Consider the following 17,967-nt stretch of genomic DNA (forward strand, 5'->3'; position numbering starts at 1 on the left):
TCAAAGCTAAGGAAAATGCCTGTTTGCAGCAACTCTGCCACCCTTGGCCAGGGGGCCTATGTCCAATAGAGCCCCAAGGAAACCTTGACAATGGCCCCCTAGCATTCTGTCAGAACCTTGTCCAGGGGACTGGTGCTTCCCACACCATGCTTGACCTTCACAGAAACTGGAAGGATGTTTATTCAATCCATGACATCAAAACTCTTTCACTTCTGGGAAGGCTGATGACTGAGAGGGGAATGCACTTGCCCAAGGTCACACGGCAGATCAGAGATCTAAAGCACAGGCTAGGCATCTGGACATCAGGACAACTTCAGGATCCCCCAGAGGCCAGGGGTTTTGTCTCCAGCCCTTCAGGGAAGGGGACAAAGACAGGTAGTTCTAGGGTGTCAATGTGGTGGGACCGCCACAGAAATACCAGCGCCTCCCTCTGCTTCACCTTCACTCGGGGCTCCTTTGAAAGTCTTTTTGTACTGAATTCAAGGCAAGGCATTCTCCGGCTCCCTTCTGAGGAGCAGGCTGTGCATGAGAAATTCTCTGGGGTGCTCTGGGTTTCCTCATCTGGAGTGAGGAGGGGACCTAGGAGGCCTGAGGATGGGCTCAGAGCTTTGTGTCAGCCCCCAGGGGCCCCGCGTGCCAGTCCTGCAGATACTGCAGTTCCCACTGGCTCCAGGACACCCTCCCAGCCTTGGCGTGGCCCATGTCCCTCTGTCCTGCCAGCTCTCAGCCCAGCCATGTCCCTCAGCTTCTGTCTTCCACCTCAAGAGGCCCTGGGGTCAAGGAAAGAGTACAGTAGAATAAGGAGCCTGCGGGAAAAAGAGGAGGGGCTTCTGGTGGTGGTGGGGTGGGGAGCCAGGGGTCGTAGCTGCATCCCTCACTGCTCACTAACTTCTGTGACCTTGGGAGGTCACAGAGCCCTTTGCCCAGCACCCTTCTCTGCTGGCTTGGCAGAATACTGGAATATGGGGGAAGTGCTTGGAAATCCCTGAGCACAAGCTCCCACCCTCCTGGGTTTCTGCTTTGCCGTCTCAGCACCCCTCATCCCAAGCCCTTTCTTACCTTCCTTTCTCTTCTTTCTTTCTCTCTCTTTCCATCTCTCTCTCTCTCTCTCTCTCTCTCTCTCTCTCTCTCTCACACACACACACACACACACACACACACACACACACACACACCATGATGCATGCCACACTTGATGTCAGCTCTCTCACTAGCAAAGTGACTCTTCCTCTCTAGACACTTGCCCCAGTGGGGACCACCAGAGGAGAGACCCTTTGTGATCTCCATGGAAGACAGGGCCCACAGAAGCGGTCTCCTCCCTATCCTCCAGAGATCATACCCTTTGGGGCTGAATGACCTTTCTTGTCCCCCAAACGCTTGTCCCTGCAGGAACTTGCTGAGAGAGGAGACAGGGTGTGGGGGAAGGGCAGGAGGCTGGGGGAAGCTTACTAGGAGCAGCAGGATTGGCTGGGGGGGGGTTGTAGAAGCAGCCCAGGGGACGGGGAGTCACTTTTGGGGAACCCTCCCAGAAGTCCTCTCTTCCTCGAAGTCCCCAGGATAGGCCCGGCTTTTGGCAGGCATGTGTCCGCTGATAACAAAAGAGCTCTTGAGAGAGAGGTCTGAGAGCACTTGTCTGGCAGAGCAGGGAGCAGGTTGGTAGGGAGGGCAATTCCCCAGCTACCCCAGGGGAGCCAACCCTGTGCCCCCAGGGACCTGTAGTCAGGCCCCTTTGCTGGCCCGCGGTAGGACACACTCAGGCAGCCGGCCTCTGACCTCCCCCGGGAGAGGGTGCCCAGCCCCAGCCCCCGAGCCCCTCCGCGCTCTCTTCTCGCTCCAGTCCTGTTCTGGGGCCACAACTTTCAAAGTCCCGGCAGGCATGTGGCGGTGAGATGGGCCACCCTGCGACTTTCCCTTTGTACGACCTAGCCCCAGCCCCGCCCGCCCGGCCCTCGGAAGTCCGGGAGGCGCGCCCGGCCCGAGAAATCTGCTCCGGCTTCCCCGCGCCCCTCCTCGTGGCCCAAGTTGGGGAGGGCCCGAGTCCCCCGGCGCGCCCCCGCCCGGTCCCACTCACCGTTGTCCCCGGGAGGCCCCCGGGCGCCAGGCAGCACGTAGGCGGTCTCCAAGGGGTGGTAGGTGGGGGCCGGCACCCCGCTGCACTGGAAGGCGTCCGCTTTGATCTTCTTCACCAAGAAGGAGCGCGGCATGGTGGTCCTGGCCGGGCCGCCGGGCACTCGCGCGGACCGGTGGGGGAGGCGGCCGGCGGCCGGGCGCGATTGGCTGTCCGCTCGGTTTCAGCACTGGACAGCTCCCAGCGGGCGGGCTGGCGGCGGCAGCGGAACCCGCCCGGGTGCCGGGCCGGTCGGCGGCGGCGCTCAGCCAGGCGGTCGCGGAGCTGTGCTCAGCACTCCGGCTGCCGGCCTTATATGGGGCGCAGGCTGGAGATCAGGTGGTCCCCTAGCAATGGGACTGTTCAGCGCTCTAATCCATCAAATGTCCCCCAGGACAATCGCTCCGCACACGTTCTCCTGAACCGACCGGCAGCGCGGGGGTGGGGGGCCAGCGCTGGAGCCGAGAGCCGCCGGAGAGGAGAAAGTGAGGGAGAGAAAGGCTCAGAGATAGACGGAGAAAGGGGAGTGCGTGTGCGTGTGCGTGTGCGTGTGTGTGAGAGACAGAGACCAAGAGAAGGACAAAAAGACCAGAGAGAAGAGAGATGGAGAAAGTAGCAGCAGCATATGCTCCCGCGCCCACAGGAGGAAAAGAGACCCAGGCACACATAAAGGAAGACCCCCACCCCGGAGGGGTTCAAAGAAAGGGAAAGAAAAGTGCAGAATTGAGGGCGAGGCGGAGGGGAGCAGAGAGCATGCAGTCCCGAGCAGACAGGCTCAGGGCGTGGGGTGCAAAGAAGAGGATGAGTCTGCAGCGGCCACCCTCTGCCCACAGTCCTCTCCCTCTGCCTTGGTTCTGAAGTGACCAGTGTGGACCCCAGCTGTAACTAGAGGAGACCCGTCACCCCAGCTCGGGCTCCTGCTGGAGCCTCCTTCTGGCCTTGAGTCTCAACTTTCTTCTCCCAGAACTGGTTGGGGGAGCAAGTCCCCCATGCCAGCCCCGTTCCGGTGCCTAGCTCAGGCGAGCGCCACAAGAGGAAGTGAAAATGGTCCAGTAATTAATTTCCCTGCTGCCGGGGGGTGGTGGTTTTGACACATCCGAGGCTGTGTCTTTCCCTGAAGCAGGGGAGCAGACAATAGAGACACGTGGACCGGGAAGGGAGAGGGGGGAAGGGAGGGGGAGCGGGGTTCCTGCTGGAACTCTTTGCAGGTCAGCTCCTTTGTCTCTGGAAGGATCTGAGCAGACCCCTCCCAGACCCCAGTCTTGCCCAAACCTGGGGGGCCATGTCTTGGCAGGACTAAGGAGCAGGAGAACTCAGCCCCATGTCCAGAGGCTGCTGGGCAAAGCTGCTGGGTGGTGGGCCTCAGTGAGTACGGGATGACCATTGCTCAAGTCCCTGAACTGGACTCCAGGGTGCCAGGCTCTCACTGGCTCACTGGTCAGTGGCCTTCTGTTGATGGATGCAGTGCAGATGGAGTGAAGATGTCTTTTAGGGACTGGGTTATCCAATATTGGCAGGGAGCACAAGACCCAGAGAGGGCAGGGAAGTACCTGAGGTCACACAGTGAGTCAACAGCAATTCCAGAGACTATTGTTTTCCGGGCACCTTCCACGGAGTCAGGGAAGACTGTGGTCTTTGGAAGATGACATAGAAATCTCAGGACCCCCCCCCCCCCCATACACACACACCTTGCCAAGGCTCTGCATGAGAGGGGAGTCCCTGGCCATCTTCTCAGTTGTATTGACCAAGGAGACTTTTTAAAACCACAGCCACTAAGAGCTGAGGAAACCACAGCCCTTGACTCATGGTCCACCACTGTGTTCTCTACTCCACCATGCGAGCTACTTCTCCAGGCCTACTGCTCCTCAGCCTCCAGTTTCTGAAAGCCCCTGCTTGTGTTCAGGACGTAGCTGGGGCACCTCTTCCTCCAGACGTGTCGCTGACTTCCTCTATCGTAGACCACGCCACCTCGCTCACTAGCTCCTGAGTTCACGAGGCCGAGGACACTGTGTGTGCCCCAGCACACTCTCAACCAGGTGCACCGAGTCTCCCCGCTGCCCAACCTACTAGCCATGGAAGCTTGGGCGAGTTACTCAACTGCTTGGCGACTCAGTCACCCCACTTATGAAATGGGAATAATACTGGTTGCCACCTCGAGTTGCTGGGAGCATGACAAGAGTTGGCTTGGGATGGAATTGGCAATAGATGAGTGTTTAATGTATCTGTAGTCCACATGTACACGGTGCCTGCAGTGTCTAGCAGTCATTTATCACATGTTGGTCAGATTCTAGGGAACAAGGGGCCAACTAGAGGCCCCTGGTCCCTCTGTCCTGGAGCAGAGAGTTGCTCAGCCCTGAGAGGAACGTGACAGCGGTGAGATGGAAGAGGCTGAGGTGCCTTTAGACACAGTGGCCAGCAGGGTCTCCTGGGAGAGGTGACATGGAGCCAAGAGCTGAACTGGCCATGGAGAAGCTCCAGAAAGAGGCTCCCCAGTTTAAGGGCAGGAGGGAAGAACAAGAAGTGAAAGGAGATGAGGCCAAGAAGTTGGTAGGAAGCCGGGCGTGGTGGCGCATGCTTGTAATCCCAGCATTCTGGAGGCTGAGACTGGAGGATCGTGGTTCGCGGACAGCCTCAGCTACTTAGTAAGGCCCTCCGCAACTCAGTGAGACCCTGTTTCAAAATAAAGTATAAAAAAATAGGGCAGGGGGTGTAAGCTAGAGGTTGAATGCCCCTGGGTTCCATCCCCAGACCCCCCTCCCCACACACACAAAAGAAGTTGGTAGGGTGAGAATTTCAGACACCCAATAAATTCCCAACGAATGAGCGGTGGCGAGACTCAGCTATAACTAGGTGGCCTTACTGGCTGGGGAATTACTTTTTGCTGGGCATATACAGGAGGTTGTTTATTTGTTCAGTTGTGATTGTTGTTTGTGGTGTAGCCATATTTTAGGGTTTGCACTGGGCACCAGGACCTCTGTCTTGTAAGAGTGTCCACTCCACTGGGGGCAAATAAGACAAGTGGGTGCCTGTGAGTTCCCCTCTGCCTGCTGATGGCTCTACTGCCCCACTGTCCTGTGTAAGAGGTGAAAAGCCAAGCCCAGAGAGATTAGCCAGGTGCTTGGGGTTCACTGTGATGTAGGACACAGCTGGGGCTGGATCCTCCTGCATTAATTTCTCTCGTGGGGCAAGACATAGGAGTGATTCACCCCTTAACCCACTGGTGAAGGCCCCACACAGTGCTATAGCTAAGGTCCTGAGCCCAGCAGCGTCCAGTTGAAGATAAAATCCCAGATCTTTTACCTCAGCTTGGGCAGTGGCGTGGGGCCCCTTAGCAGATAAAAGAAATCTTAGCCCAGAAGGTAGATCCAAAATACACAATGGCTGACATAATCATACCACCAGGATACCAAGACAAACATTCTGTCCCCAAGCCTTCCCCAAATAACAGATGACTAGTTTCAGAAACTTCTCTGTTACCACTGTATTTCTCTGTCATATCACATGAGAAAACTGTATTCCTGAGGAAGTTTGCTGCAACATCAGCTTGGTATAAAAGCTCCAAACTGGAGCAGTGGGGAGGGGATTACAAAAAATAAAAGCATTCAATAGAATACTCTATAGTCATTAAAAATGATTTGTGGAGCTGGGCGTGGTGGCACACTCTTGTAATCCCAGTACTTGGGAGGCTGAGACAGGAGGACTACAGGTTCAAGACCAACCTTAGCAATTTAGTGAAACTATTAGGAACCTAGCAAGACCCTGTTTCAAAAATAAATAAGTAAATAAATAAATAATCAGTAGGGTTGTAGCTCAGAGATAGAATGCTCCTAAGTTCAAATCCCAGTACAAAAACAAAACCCCAAACAACAAAGGATCTCAGGGTAAAAGCTCATGGAATCATGTTAAGTGAAGGATGAAGAATCCAGTGTGTTTACAACAATGAACCAAAGTAAAGGTATTTTGGTAAAAATAAAAATATTTTGCATAGAAAAGTGAAAGTCTGATGGGACCCTGAGTAGTTGTCCCCTTTTTGTATTTTCCCAAAAGACTGTAGAATCTTACAGCCCAACAGACATTTATCCTGAGTGTTTGCTAAATATCTATTTACTTCCAAATAAAAGAAATAATGAAGTTTAGTAAAAACATGTCAGATTTTTCATTATTCCTTCTTCTGACTCAGAGGAAATTATGTTACTGGTGGCTAATTCTCCAGTGAGGACACTTGTTGTCATGCCCTGGGCCTCATGTCCCAGCAGCTCCTCGTGCCTGGAATTGTATCCTCAGGAGAGGCTGGCCTGGCCTGTGGCTTTAAGGTATTTTTTTTTGTGTGTGCGTGCGTGCATGTGTGGTACTGGGGGTGGAACCCAGGGGCTTTTCTACCTCTGGGCTATACTCCCAGACCTATTTTATGCTTTATTTGGAAACAGTCTCACTAAGTTGCTGAGAGCCTCAATAAGTAGCTGAGGCTGGCTTAGAACCTATGTGATCCTCCTGTCTCAGTCTCCCAAGCGTGGGGATTACAAGCATGCGCCACCACGCCTGGCTTACCCTGTGGATTAGGAAGGAGGCAGCTACGGGGTCTTGGTGTGAGTGTCAGGGCAGAGTGACCCTCAGTGGCTAGCAGAAGTTACCCTAAGCCTCACCCTGCACACCTGCAAAGGAGGGGTTGGGGCTTGGGATCATACAATTTGTAGGATTTATTCTAGGGCCTGAGGAAGGAGCTTATTCCCACCCCAGCTCTGCTCCTTCAGCTCTCCCTTCTGGGCCCCAGCTTTCCTGTCTCACGAATGGAGATGGGACAAGTTGGCCCCTGAGTTGCTACACAGAGCCGATAATGGGATTCTGTATGAATTCCAGGGAGGAGAGTAGCCACAAATGGATTCGCTCACGCTGATGGGGCTCTTTCTCCGGCAAGCTTTACTTACTCGACTCTGTTTCTTTAGTGTATTTTGTCTAGATTCTTCTCCTCTGAGCCAAAGGAAAGAAGGGAGACGGAGGATGAAGCTGGGACTTTTTCTTGGCTCCGTGCCAGGCTCACAGTGAGGACCTGCCCAAAGGCATACCGTGGCCTTCTGAAACATGACAGGTGCTGTGTTCTTTCTTATACCCTTTGGCCCTCCAGGAAGCAGATGTGAAAATAGAGGTGGGAGTGTGAACAAACAGGAGAGGTGACAGAAAGGAAGACCAGGAAGAGGAGTCTCAGGCCAGGGTGCAGCTCAGATGAAACTTTGGCCAACATGACGGCCAGAGGAGTCCTGCTGGAGTCCAGTGGCCAGGCCTGTCTCTGGCTGCACTCAGACCTTGGTGGGGCTGTCCTGGAGGAGCGTGGCCCCTGCGAGACACCGTGGAGGGTGAAAAGATGCTCTCAAGATCTGGGTAGCGCCTCCCGAGGCTCCGGGTGTCTTCCATTACTCATTTAATAAGCATGGAGCTATGGCTGTGTGCTGGTGCAGTCCCTTGTGCTCTGCAGATATTACTTAATTCATCCTCACTTTTGTCCTTTGGGGCAGACAGCATTGCTGATTCCACTTCATGGAGGGGTCTGAGCAGAGCCTCATGCCCTGTGTGAGGTTTCACAGCCAGGTGTGGAGGCGCTGGGGTCTGCTCCCAGGCCGTGCCGCATCTCGCTGTCACAAGGCCCTTACAGAGATTTCTGGAGACTTTTCCATATTCATTTTCTTCTGGCTCAGGACCTGAGAGCATCTACAGACCTCAAGAGTGAGCCAGCTGGGGTGGCTGGCAGTGCGGAAGGGTCCACCCCTCCTGAAGTTTCTAGCCGCTCCCTCAAAGCCTCCCATCTTGAGTTTTTGGCAAATTCTGTTCCCACAGCCCCAACACTCTTCCCTCCCTTCCTCACCTCGTAAGCCCCTCCTCCCCTCTCTCCCCTGCCAGACCCCAGGATCTAGCCCCAAATGGGGTCATTCCCATTTCACAGCTGAGGACTTTGGAGCTCAGAGAGAAAAAGTGACTTCTCCAAAGAGACCCAGCAGGAGTCAGCGATGTCAGTCTTCAAACTGGGCTGTCTGGCTACAAAGCCCTGATCTCAAACCCTGAGTGCCCCTCTCTAGGAGACCCAAAGGTGCCAATGCCTGGGCAAGTCAGGGAGAGCCCTCCAAGGGGTCCCTTCCTCACCCCATAGGGTTGAGAGCTCTGTGAGCCATGGCCCAGCTTTGCTCCACGCATTGCTGCACACCCCCACCTATCAGGTGCTGGGTGAATCATAGGTGATCAGTAAATATATCTCATGAAAGAATGAAAAAAAAATGAATGAATGGAAAGTCTCCTGCGGCCCCCACTCACCTTAGGCACCTTTGGCCAGGGCCAGGCTGCTTTGCCAACTTTCAGGCTTTCCTGCTTTTGGGGCTAATGGAGTCTTTATCTTGACAACACAGACTTTGATATTCCCCCAATAAAGGGTCTTTCCTTTAAAGTTGGAGGCATCCCTCAACAGGCTAGCCGCTGACAAGGCCACATCTCAAGTGCTCCCTGAGGCCTCTGGGAGGGGCTGGTTGGGAGGAGTCTGATCACCAGGCTTCCTGTAGGGCCGGGGACTTGTGTTTGCGGTAGAGTGGCTAACAGCCACTGCAAGGAGCCCACGTTGAAGCAAGTGAGATGCTCTGGAGTGCAGGCTGAGGTCACCCCCAGCTGAGTTTGAAGCCCAGCACTGTGTCTTCAAGCCATGGGACTTGGGCAAGTCACTTGGCCTCTTTCCCATCTGTTTCGCCTCTGACACTAAGGCCTGTGATCTTGCCTGCTCAGCAGGGCTGCAGGAGGCTGGAGAAGAGCCAGCTCTTGGAAAATGGGCTCCACCTGACAGCCCACCCATCTCATTTGACAATTGGGGAAACCGAGGCACGGAACAGAGGAGCGTCTTCCTTGGGCCAGCTGGGCTCCCTGTAGGTGGCCTCCCCTGCCCCCCTTCCTTCCTCACCAGCCAAGCATGGAACCCTCCCTGGCAGATGCTAAGTGGCTGTCGAGATGCAGAGTTGGCATTTCGGGCTCCCAGAACTCCTGGCACGAGGACTCAAGCCTTCTCAGCACCTCAGCTCTGCCGCCTGCCTCTGCTCATGTAGCAGCCAGGACCCATCAGCTTCAAGACAAAGCCAGGAGGTGGCCCATGCTTGAAGGCGGAGGCTCTCAATACTGACCTGTGCTTGACCACAGACTTCGGTGGTGGGTAGACTCCTAAGACATCAGGGCACCCACATGCCCCTGGTGCTCCCCTCCCAGCTCCCCTCCATCTCAGACCAGCTGCAGAGGGGCAGGGGAACCTAGGGGTTAAATGCATGGGTGATCTGGGTGCAAAGCCTGATCTGCTACCTACTAACAAGTTATGTACCCGGGTAAGTTACCTGTCCTCTTTGTACCTCAGTCTCTTCAGCTCTCAGACAGGGTTGTTGACACTATTGACATCTGCAGAGCAGGTGGAAGATGAGAAGTGCTCGCAATACTTGGTGCTTAGTAATGCCAGCCATTTTTTTGTATTGGGGGTTGAACATAAGGGCATTCTACTTCCAAACTACACCCCCAATTTTTTAATGATTTATTTTGAAACAGGGTCTTGCTAAATTTCTGAGAGTCTCACTAAGTTCCTAAGACTGCCCTCAAACCTATGACCCTCCTACATCAGCCCCCTAAGTACTGGGATTGTGGGTCTGCATCACGCCCAGTGGTCCAGCCATTGTCAAAGCCAAGTCCATCCTCTTCATCACTGATCTCGAGTCTTTCCTCTCTCTGACTCCTGATCCTGCATTGAAATCCCACTGTAACTCTACCTGGACTGTGAACTCTTTTTTTTTTTTTTTGCGTTAGTGGGGATGGAACTCAGGGGTTCTATCTCCAAGCTACACCCCAAGCCCTATTTTTTATTCTTTATTTTGAAACCGGGTCTCACTGAGTTGCAAAGGGTCTCACTAAGTAGCTGAGTCTGTCCACAAACCCGGATCCTCCTGTCTCAGCCTCCCAAATGCTGGGATTATAAGCATGTGCCACCATACCCGGTGGACTGTGAACTCTTTAGGTGCAGTCACCAAAGAGAGTCCAGGTGCCCTGTGCAAGCCTGCATACCAGAAGTGCTCATTAAAAGGTCTGCTTGAGCTGGGCATGGTGGTGCACACCTGTAATCCCAGGGGTGGCTGAGACAGGAGCATCACAGGTTTGAGGACAGTCTCAGCAAGTAGGGAGGCTCATCGACCTAGTGAGGTCCTGTTTCCATGTATAAACTAGGGCTGGGCTGGGAGAGTAGGTTGAAGGTAAAATGCCACTGGGTTCAATCTCCAGTACTACAAAAAAAAAAAAAAGAAAAAAAAAGAGGTTAAAAAAAAAAGAGGTCTGCTTGGCTATGGAATCATGGAATCCTCCAACCACTTTTGAAGGTAGATCATATGATATCCCTAATAAAGGGAGATGCTGGGTACAGAGAAATTGAGGACTACCCAAAGGTCACAGCCATAGGTCTACAGATATTTACTGAGTCCTTACTGTGTGCCAGCCACCGTGGTAAGGGCTGAGACACAGCAGTAAGGCAAAGATCTGCTCTTTTGTGGCTTAGAGCCCACGGAGCCCATAGTAGGTCGATGTGCCGATGTCCTTTCATAAAAAGCATGGAGTGGGCAGGTGACACGTTGCGAAGAAGATGTGGGGGGAGCTGTGTTGGATGGCGTAATCAGGAAGAACTCTTTGGAGACCTCTTTTGTGTTGAGTGGAGAATGCAGTAAGTACTAGGTCGTAACGGGGGAATCCACTGTAGCTTTGCTGGGAAGATGACTCTAGAGTCCAAGATCTCTGGGGTGTCCGGAGCTCAGTTGCCTGAGTTGGCTTCAGAGGGCATGGATGGCCTCTGCTGCCTCTGCTGCCTCACCACTAGGGAGCAGTGAAGAGAACAGGGCGAATGATTTAGGTTCCTGGAGGCTTGCTTTCCCCCTGTGTAGAACGGAACTCAAACACACAGCATGTGTCCAGGAAAGCCACGGTGATCCACAGAGCGCTATGCACATAGCCAGGCACGCAGGAGCACCTGGGCCTTGGTGGCTGGGGCAAGTGACCTTCTTGGCTGCTCAGCACCTTCCGGCATTTTTGCCTTCTGAGCTTCTGTCCCCCTGATGGAGTTAATGCTGGCCTTCCCAGCCTCCTTTGCAGTCTAGACAGTCATGTGATTCCATTGGGAAGTGCTCCCTTGACTGCCCAGCAGAGATAAAGGTCCTGGGGTCAGTGTCCAGCATCTGTCTGCAGCATGAGCTCTGATGTTTGGGCCTGATGGTGTTAGCAGCAAAGTCTCCCTCAGGCTAAGGATCTGGCTTGATTTGGGGCTTTATTTTTATTTTCTGGATATTAAGTATAGAGCCCCACGTCAGACTCTCTTGGAAGTTCTTCAAGTGTGTTTGTAGTTGTGGATCCTGTGCTTCAGTAGCCCACACCACTGCCTGGAAACTCCTTTTTGAGCTGAAATGGCTCCATCCTTCTGGTTCAGATGGTCCCTTGGGACATGTGGGCCCACAGTTCCATCCTCTGAGGTCACCTCAAGGACAGGGGCCTGGGCCTGCTCACATGTGTGTCCCCAGCTCTCTTTATACAGCACAGGTCTCGTTACATGTTCCCAGTATGAACAGACATGAGGCACAGGGTATGTTTTTCACACACCTGCACGTCCCACTTGTATCCCCGAACCACACTCCAGTTGGTAGATGTAATTCTGAAGGTGCAAGGCCTAGAAAGAAACAAAACTCCCCCAGATGTATGACTGGGCCTGATCAGAAAGGGAACATCACCTGCCTGGCTAGATATGGGACAGACTTCTGATTACATGACCAGACATTTCCTAAGTGTGTTCCCCTGATGGACTACATCAAGGACCTATTAAGTGTTTGTTTCTACGTCATCTCATGTTGTTGCTAAATTCTTTACCTTTTCTTCTCCTTTACCATTTCTTCTCTTTTAGTCTCATTCTCAAAAAGGCACTGTCCCCTCCCCAGGAATGGCAAATCAATTTTAGCTCAAGAGCTCAATCTAGATTGAGCAGTTGCCTGGAATACAGTGTTGAGATAGATTCTGGAACTGAGTTTGGGCTCAGTGAGACAGAGTGCTACAATCAATTAATGATGCCTGCCAAGGCACAGGAGGGGAAGGGCTAATATGTCTTGTGGTATATTTGTTCTTTCTTTTTTTGTGTGTGTGGCACTGAGGATTGAACCCAGAGGCATTCTACCTCTAACTAAACCCACAGCCTGATTTTATTTCTTATTTGGAAACAGGGTCTCACCAAGTTGTGACGGCCTCATTAAGTTGTCAAGGCTGGCTCTGGACCTGGAATCCTCCTGTCTCAGCCTCCTAAGTACTGAGATGACAAGCGTGCGCCACCACGCCCAGCTTATTTGTGATTTCTTATCACAGGTCCCCTGAAGCTGGAGTCCCTAGGAAAAATTTGGGAGGAATATCCTTGGTTGGATAGGCAAAGTTTTACTCTTTCTTTCCTTCTTTCTTTCTTTCTTTCTTTCTTTCTTTCTTTCTTTCTTTCTTTCTTTCTCTCTTTCTTTCTTTCTCTTTCTTTCTTTCCTTTTTTTTTTTTTGGTGGTACTGGGGTTCCTGGAAACACTTCTACCTCCAGGCTACACTCCCAGACCTATTTTTTTATATTTTTTTATTTGGAAACAGGGTCTCTTAAGCCAGCGCAGCTGGCTTTGAACCTGCGCGATCCTCCTGTCTCTGCCTTCCAAGCGCGGGGATTACAAGCATGTGCCACCACGCCCGGCTAGTTTTATACTTTTAGCGAATCTCTGTCTGAAAACCATGGTCCCTTCAATTATGAACACAGACCAGAGTGAGGGTGAGAGGACCTATGACTGCTGCTGGTGTAACCATGGAGGTGTTCTTGCCCCACTACAAAGACTTCAGAAGCCTTGAAATATCATTTATGGCTGTGATGACTTGGAAATTACAAGTTATTTGCTAAATCTTGTGTTAGAAAATGTAATATAGAAGCATATATTTTATGCTAGTGCAAATTTGTTTTTAATATTTCAATGGCTATTTCAATATTTCCTTTGTAATCCTATGTATTGTATTTTATTAATTTAAAACTATTTTTTTCTGGCTGGGTGTGGTAGTGCATGCTTATAATCCCTGTACTTGGAAGGCTGAGACAGGAAGATGCAGTTTGCGGCTAGCCTCAGCTACTTAGTGAGGCCCTGTTTCAAAATAAAGAATAAAAAATATGGCTGGGGGTGTATCTTGGAGGTAGAATGCTCCTGGATTCAATCCTTAGATCTTCAAAAATAAATAATAAATTAATACATAAATAAATTTATTATTCTGAGAAGGGATGAATCAGCTTCACTAGACATCAAAGGGACCATAACAGCTCATTCCAAAAAAGGTTAAGAACTCAGTGCCCCCCTTTCTGAGTTCCTTATCCTAGTCTTATCCTCCTGGAGAGGAGGATGTGATGGCATCCTTCAAGCCAGGAGCAGCCGTGCCCATGGCCAGCCCCTGGGCCCCCTGTCCTGAGGTGGATGGGGAGCAAGGAGCTAGAGGGCCTCTAAGAAGATGGAGAGGAGGCTGCGCTGGCCCCTCTGGGTCAGGGCTGGTCTGTGTCAGGCCAGGTGTTTTCTAAGGTGATAGAAGAAGAGGAATCCAGATAGGCATGGTGGCCCATACTTGTAATCCCAGCATTTGGGAGGCTGAGACAGAAGGATCACAGGTTCATGGTCAGCCTCAGCTTCTTGGTGAGGCTCTCTGCAACTTAGCAACACTTTGTTTCAAAATAAAGACTAAAATAGGGCTGGGGTGTAGCTCAAAGGTAGAATGCCCCTGGGTTCCACCCCAGTATCACCAAAAAAAGGTGGGGAGGGGTCTGAGGCAGACCTACTGATGACTAGATTGACCCCTGGGGCATTCTACCTTTGAGCTATACCCCAGGATTTTTATTTTTTATTTTGAAACAGAATCTTACTAAATTATTGAGGCTGACATCAAATCTGTAATCCAGCCTCTCAAGTACTGGGGTTAGAGACATACACCACTGAGCCTGGATGAGAAGGCATTTTTGCCCAGTGAGGGCCCAGGTCGTCCACCCTCCTTGAACACAGAGGCCCATAGCTTGGGGGAGGGAGACCCATGGAACAGAGAGCAGGCCCAATGTCTCCATCTGGCTTCTCAGCCAAAAACCTTTCAGTGCTTACCTCATTTGTTCATTCCTTCATTCATTCCTTCACTCGGTCACAGCGCCTAGTACCTAGTGGATGGCCTCACGGTGTGTCAGGAATGGCTGAGCGCCAGAACAGGGAGGCAGTTTAGACTCAAGACATAAGCAGACAGACAGAGCTGGTGTCCAGGCCTGAGGCTGTGATGGGGGATGTTCCGACCCCAGCCTGGAGGGCCCAGGGAAGGACAAAGAACAAAGGACTTGCAAAGGTAGGATGCAGGGGGCAAAGGGGTGGGCCACGGCTGGAGGGTCATGCCTGCGTGATGCCCTGTCTCAGTGGCACTGAGCTGTGACGTTAGTGTTCGGGGGAAGTTCAAGGTCATCGTCTGCGGTGGGGAAGGAAGGGCCCTGCCAATAGGGTGGCAAAGGCGAACAGAGGGGGCTGGGGCCAATGCCTGCCCGTCACAGTAGCAGCTCAAGGGTCCTTCTGCTCTGGAGGCCTAAGTGGGCCCTGCTCCTTTATTTATGGGCTGTGTGGGCAATTTGCTCCTTGCCGGCTGGCTGGGTGTGCGATGCGGGGATTACTCACGCCCCAGTTGTGGTCCAGCCTCTGCAGGCTGCGGGGTAATGAGTGAGGTAATTAAGTGTAAAAGACAGGAGAGGCAGGGGAGGGCCGAGGGGGGCGAGCAGTCACTGGTTCTTTTCAGGAGCAGGGGAGTGAGATAATGTAGGATAATAGCCCAGCCAGGCCCTGCCCAGGCAGCTCAGCCTGTGTTGAGAGGTGCCCCCCAAATGGCCAGGACAATTCAGCCTTTTCAGGGAGAATGGGGGGGGGGGGCTTGGGCTGGGCCTGGCTCCCAGGGACAGCTGTATGGAAATGACAGATCCTCTCCTTCCTTCCATCTTGTGTCTGCTTAGGGTGGGGGGGCAAGCGTCTTCAGCTGGGGGGAAGTTGATGGGTCCAGGAAAGCGAGGGAGGCCAGACGAGGGGTGCATGTGGGGCTGGAAGACTGTGAGCTGTGTGTGCAGCAGGGTGGTGCTCAATGGCACACACTCAGGTCTCACTTACCTGGCTGGAGATCACCCCGGGCCTGGCCGTGTGCCTCTGCTTTGTTGCTGCCTCTCTAACCTTGGGACTCTCCTCTAAAAAACGGGGCTGTCAAACTGACCTCACCTCCAGGGAAGGTTTGGAGGATTAGCAAAATGATGTATAGCGCCTGGTACCCAGTGGGTACTCCATAAATGCTTGGAGGGCCAAGTCCAGAATCAGCAAGCACAGCCATTCATTTGGTGAGTAGACATTTTGTTTAGTACCGACCATGTTCTAATGGTTCACACAGTCTTTTTCTTCTCAGAGTGGACATTCTAGGAGGGAGACAAGCCATCCGTCATTAAACATATAAGCATGAAAGATTACTCCAACAATCCCATTTGTAAAAAAGTTTTGCAGGATGTATTTGCACATATGTAAAATTAATACATCAAATGGGAAGCTGAAACAGGAGGATTGCAGGTTTGAGGCCAGCCTCAGCAATTTAGGGAGACTCTATTTCAAATAAAAAAAAAAGAATTAAAAAGGGCTAAAGGTGTAGCTTGAAGATGGAATACCCATGGGTTTAATTCTCAGTACCCCTTCTCCCCCCAAAAAAGAAAGTTATTCAGGTGAAACTGAAGCCGTATAATCTTGGGCAGCGATAAGTGATACACAGAACAGCCAGAAGGACAGCGGAACAGCAAGCAAAGGCATGGAGCTACTTTAGGGGTGTGGAAGGGCTGTGTGAGCAGAGGCCTGGGCGAAGGGAGGGTGGTTCTGGGACCCCGGGGAGAGGGCTTCCAGGCCAAGGTGTCTATCGGAGGGAAGGCTGGACTGGAGCTAGCATGGCATGTCTGTTGGTTTAAGGCTTATCGCAGCACCTGGAAGCTCTGGGCTCTGTAGCCACAGGTCAGGTACAGAGATCTGGCGAGGTGGAAGCCAAGGTCAGGCTGGGCTCAGTTCTCATCTGAAGGCTCTGGGGGAAAACCCACTTCTAATTTTATTCTTGTTGGCAACTGTGCTCCTTGTGGTTATAGGACTGTGGTCCCAGTGTTCTTGCTGACCATCTGCCTGAGGCCCCTGGAGTCCTGGCCACGTCCATCTTCAGGTCAGCGATGGTGTGTGTGAAACTGTCATGCTTCAAACCTTGGACTCCCTCCTCTGCGACCAGAGGAAATGCGCTGCTTCTACAGGGCTCAGGGGTTTGGGTCAGATGTACCCAGACATTTCTATCTCTCTAGGTCACCTCTGCCGAAGAACCTAGCCACAGCAGTCAACTCCGTTACATCTATGGTCCAAGGTTTTTGCAGAATATATATGTAGGCGAGGGGGCTGGGAATCTACAGGATTTGAGGAACAAAGAAGCCAGTGTGGCTGGAGGAGAGCCAACCAAGGGGGGGTCAAGAGAGAGAAGAGCACTGCAGGTGAGAGGCACACACCTGCCATATGGGCCAGTAGGAAGCTGAGGTCCCCAAGTGACCTTGTGTCATTTCGTCTCCTGAGGAAGGGGAGGCAGAGCAGCTCCTCTGTGGACTCACTTGTGCAGCATAGTGATCCCAGGGAGGGGGTAGGGTCTAGACACTGAAGCCAAAGAGAAAGGAGACTGTACCCAGAGGAGCCCTTAGAGGACTGGGAGTGGCTGGGCATAGATGATAGATGGATTTACTTCACACAGTGGCCTGGTTAGGCACAATACCAAGAAGCCACGCATTCTCAAGCGTCCGTGGACAAGTCTAAAAAAAGAGGCTGGAAAAATATTTGAAAACTTTCAAAGTGGAAAGCAGTAGTGTGTGTGTGTGTGTGTGTGTGTGTGTGTGTGTGTGTTATTAGGGATTAAACCCAGGAACATTCTACCTCTGGGCTATACCCCAGCTCTATTTTATTTTTATTTGAAAACAGGATCTTGCTAAATTGCTGAGGTCGGCCTGGATGTGGCGATGCTCCTGTCTCAGGTTCCCCGTCCTGGGACTCCAGGCATGCATCATCACATGCGGCCGAAAGCAGCAAGATTTAATGAAGTGTCTGCCGAGTAGCATTAAGTCAACTGGTGCTGAGTGACTCAGCTCAGCTCCTGTGTGCATTATGCTAATGTGACTGCACTTGCCTTCCTTCTAAAGATTATCCTACTTGTATACTTTCCTCTAGTACCGCATGTAATGTAAAAAATAAAAAGGTACAAAAGGCAGATGCAGTGGGAAGTGTTTGTTGCACACACAAGCTGTTCACTAATATACACTCTCCTAGCCCCTCACCTTCCCTTCTTCCTCCCTCCCTCCCTCCCTTCCTCCTGCTTTCTTTCTTTCTTTCTTCTTTCTTTCCTTCTTTCTTTCTTTCTTTCTTTCTTTTTTCTTTCTCTTTCTTCTTTCTCTCTCTCTCTCTTTCTTTCTTTCAACATTCAGGTTGTTTTCAACTTGTACCATGATCAACAATCCTGCCAAGAATCTCCTGTAACGGCTGTGGTCCACGTTGATGATTATTTGTCTCAGGTAAAGGCCTAAGAGTGAAGTTGCTTGTGAATTCAAGGTTTCTGATATACTTCATCAACTTGCCAGAGGCTCTGGTTTGACTCCTTTCTGAGAAGCAGGATGCCATTGTGTCCAACTGTCCTTTCCGAGAGTCCGGCGCCAGCAAAGGAGGGTCCTGGAGATGATGTTTTGAAGCAGTGCAGTTAGCAGAGATATCCGGCTC

General features: G+C 51.9%; 1 protein-coding gene across 1 annotated transcript in view; it reads right to left on the reverse strand.

Annotated features, from left to right (window-relative positions):
- The window catches only part of SCRT2 (scratch family transcriptional repressor 2), a gene marked incomplete at both ends in the record, with an annotated part of 11,723 nt that extends 9,519 nt beyond the window's left edge, over positions 1-2,204 (reverse strand). The window contains one exon of the mRNA XM_080716546.1: positions 2,072-2,204. Coding sequence (XP_080572672.1) covers positions 2,072-2,204 — 133 coding nt within the window. The remainder of the gene's footprint in view (positions 1-2,071) is intronic.
- Between the last annotated feature and the right edge of the window lie 15,763 nt (positions 2,205-17,967).

Source organism: Muscardinus avellanarius (genome assembly GCF_963383645.1).
Source record: "Muscardinus avellanarius genome assembly, chromosome: 19".
Classification (NCBI taxonomy): Eukaryota; Metazoa; Chordata; class Mammalia; order Rodentia; family Gliridae; genus Muscardinus; species Muscardinus avellanarius.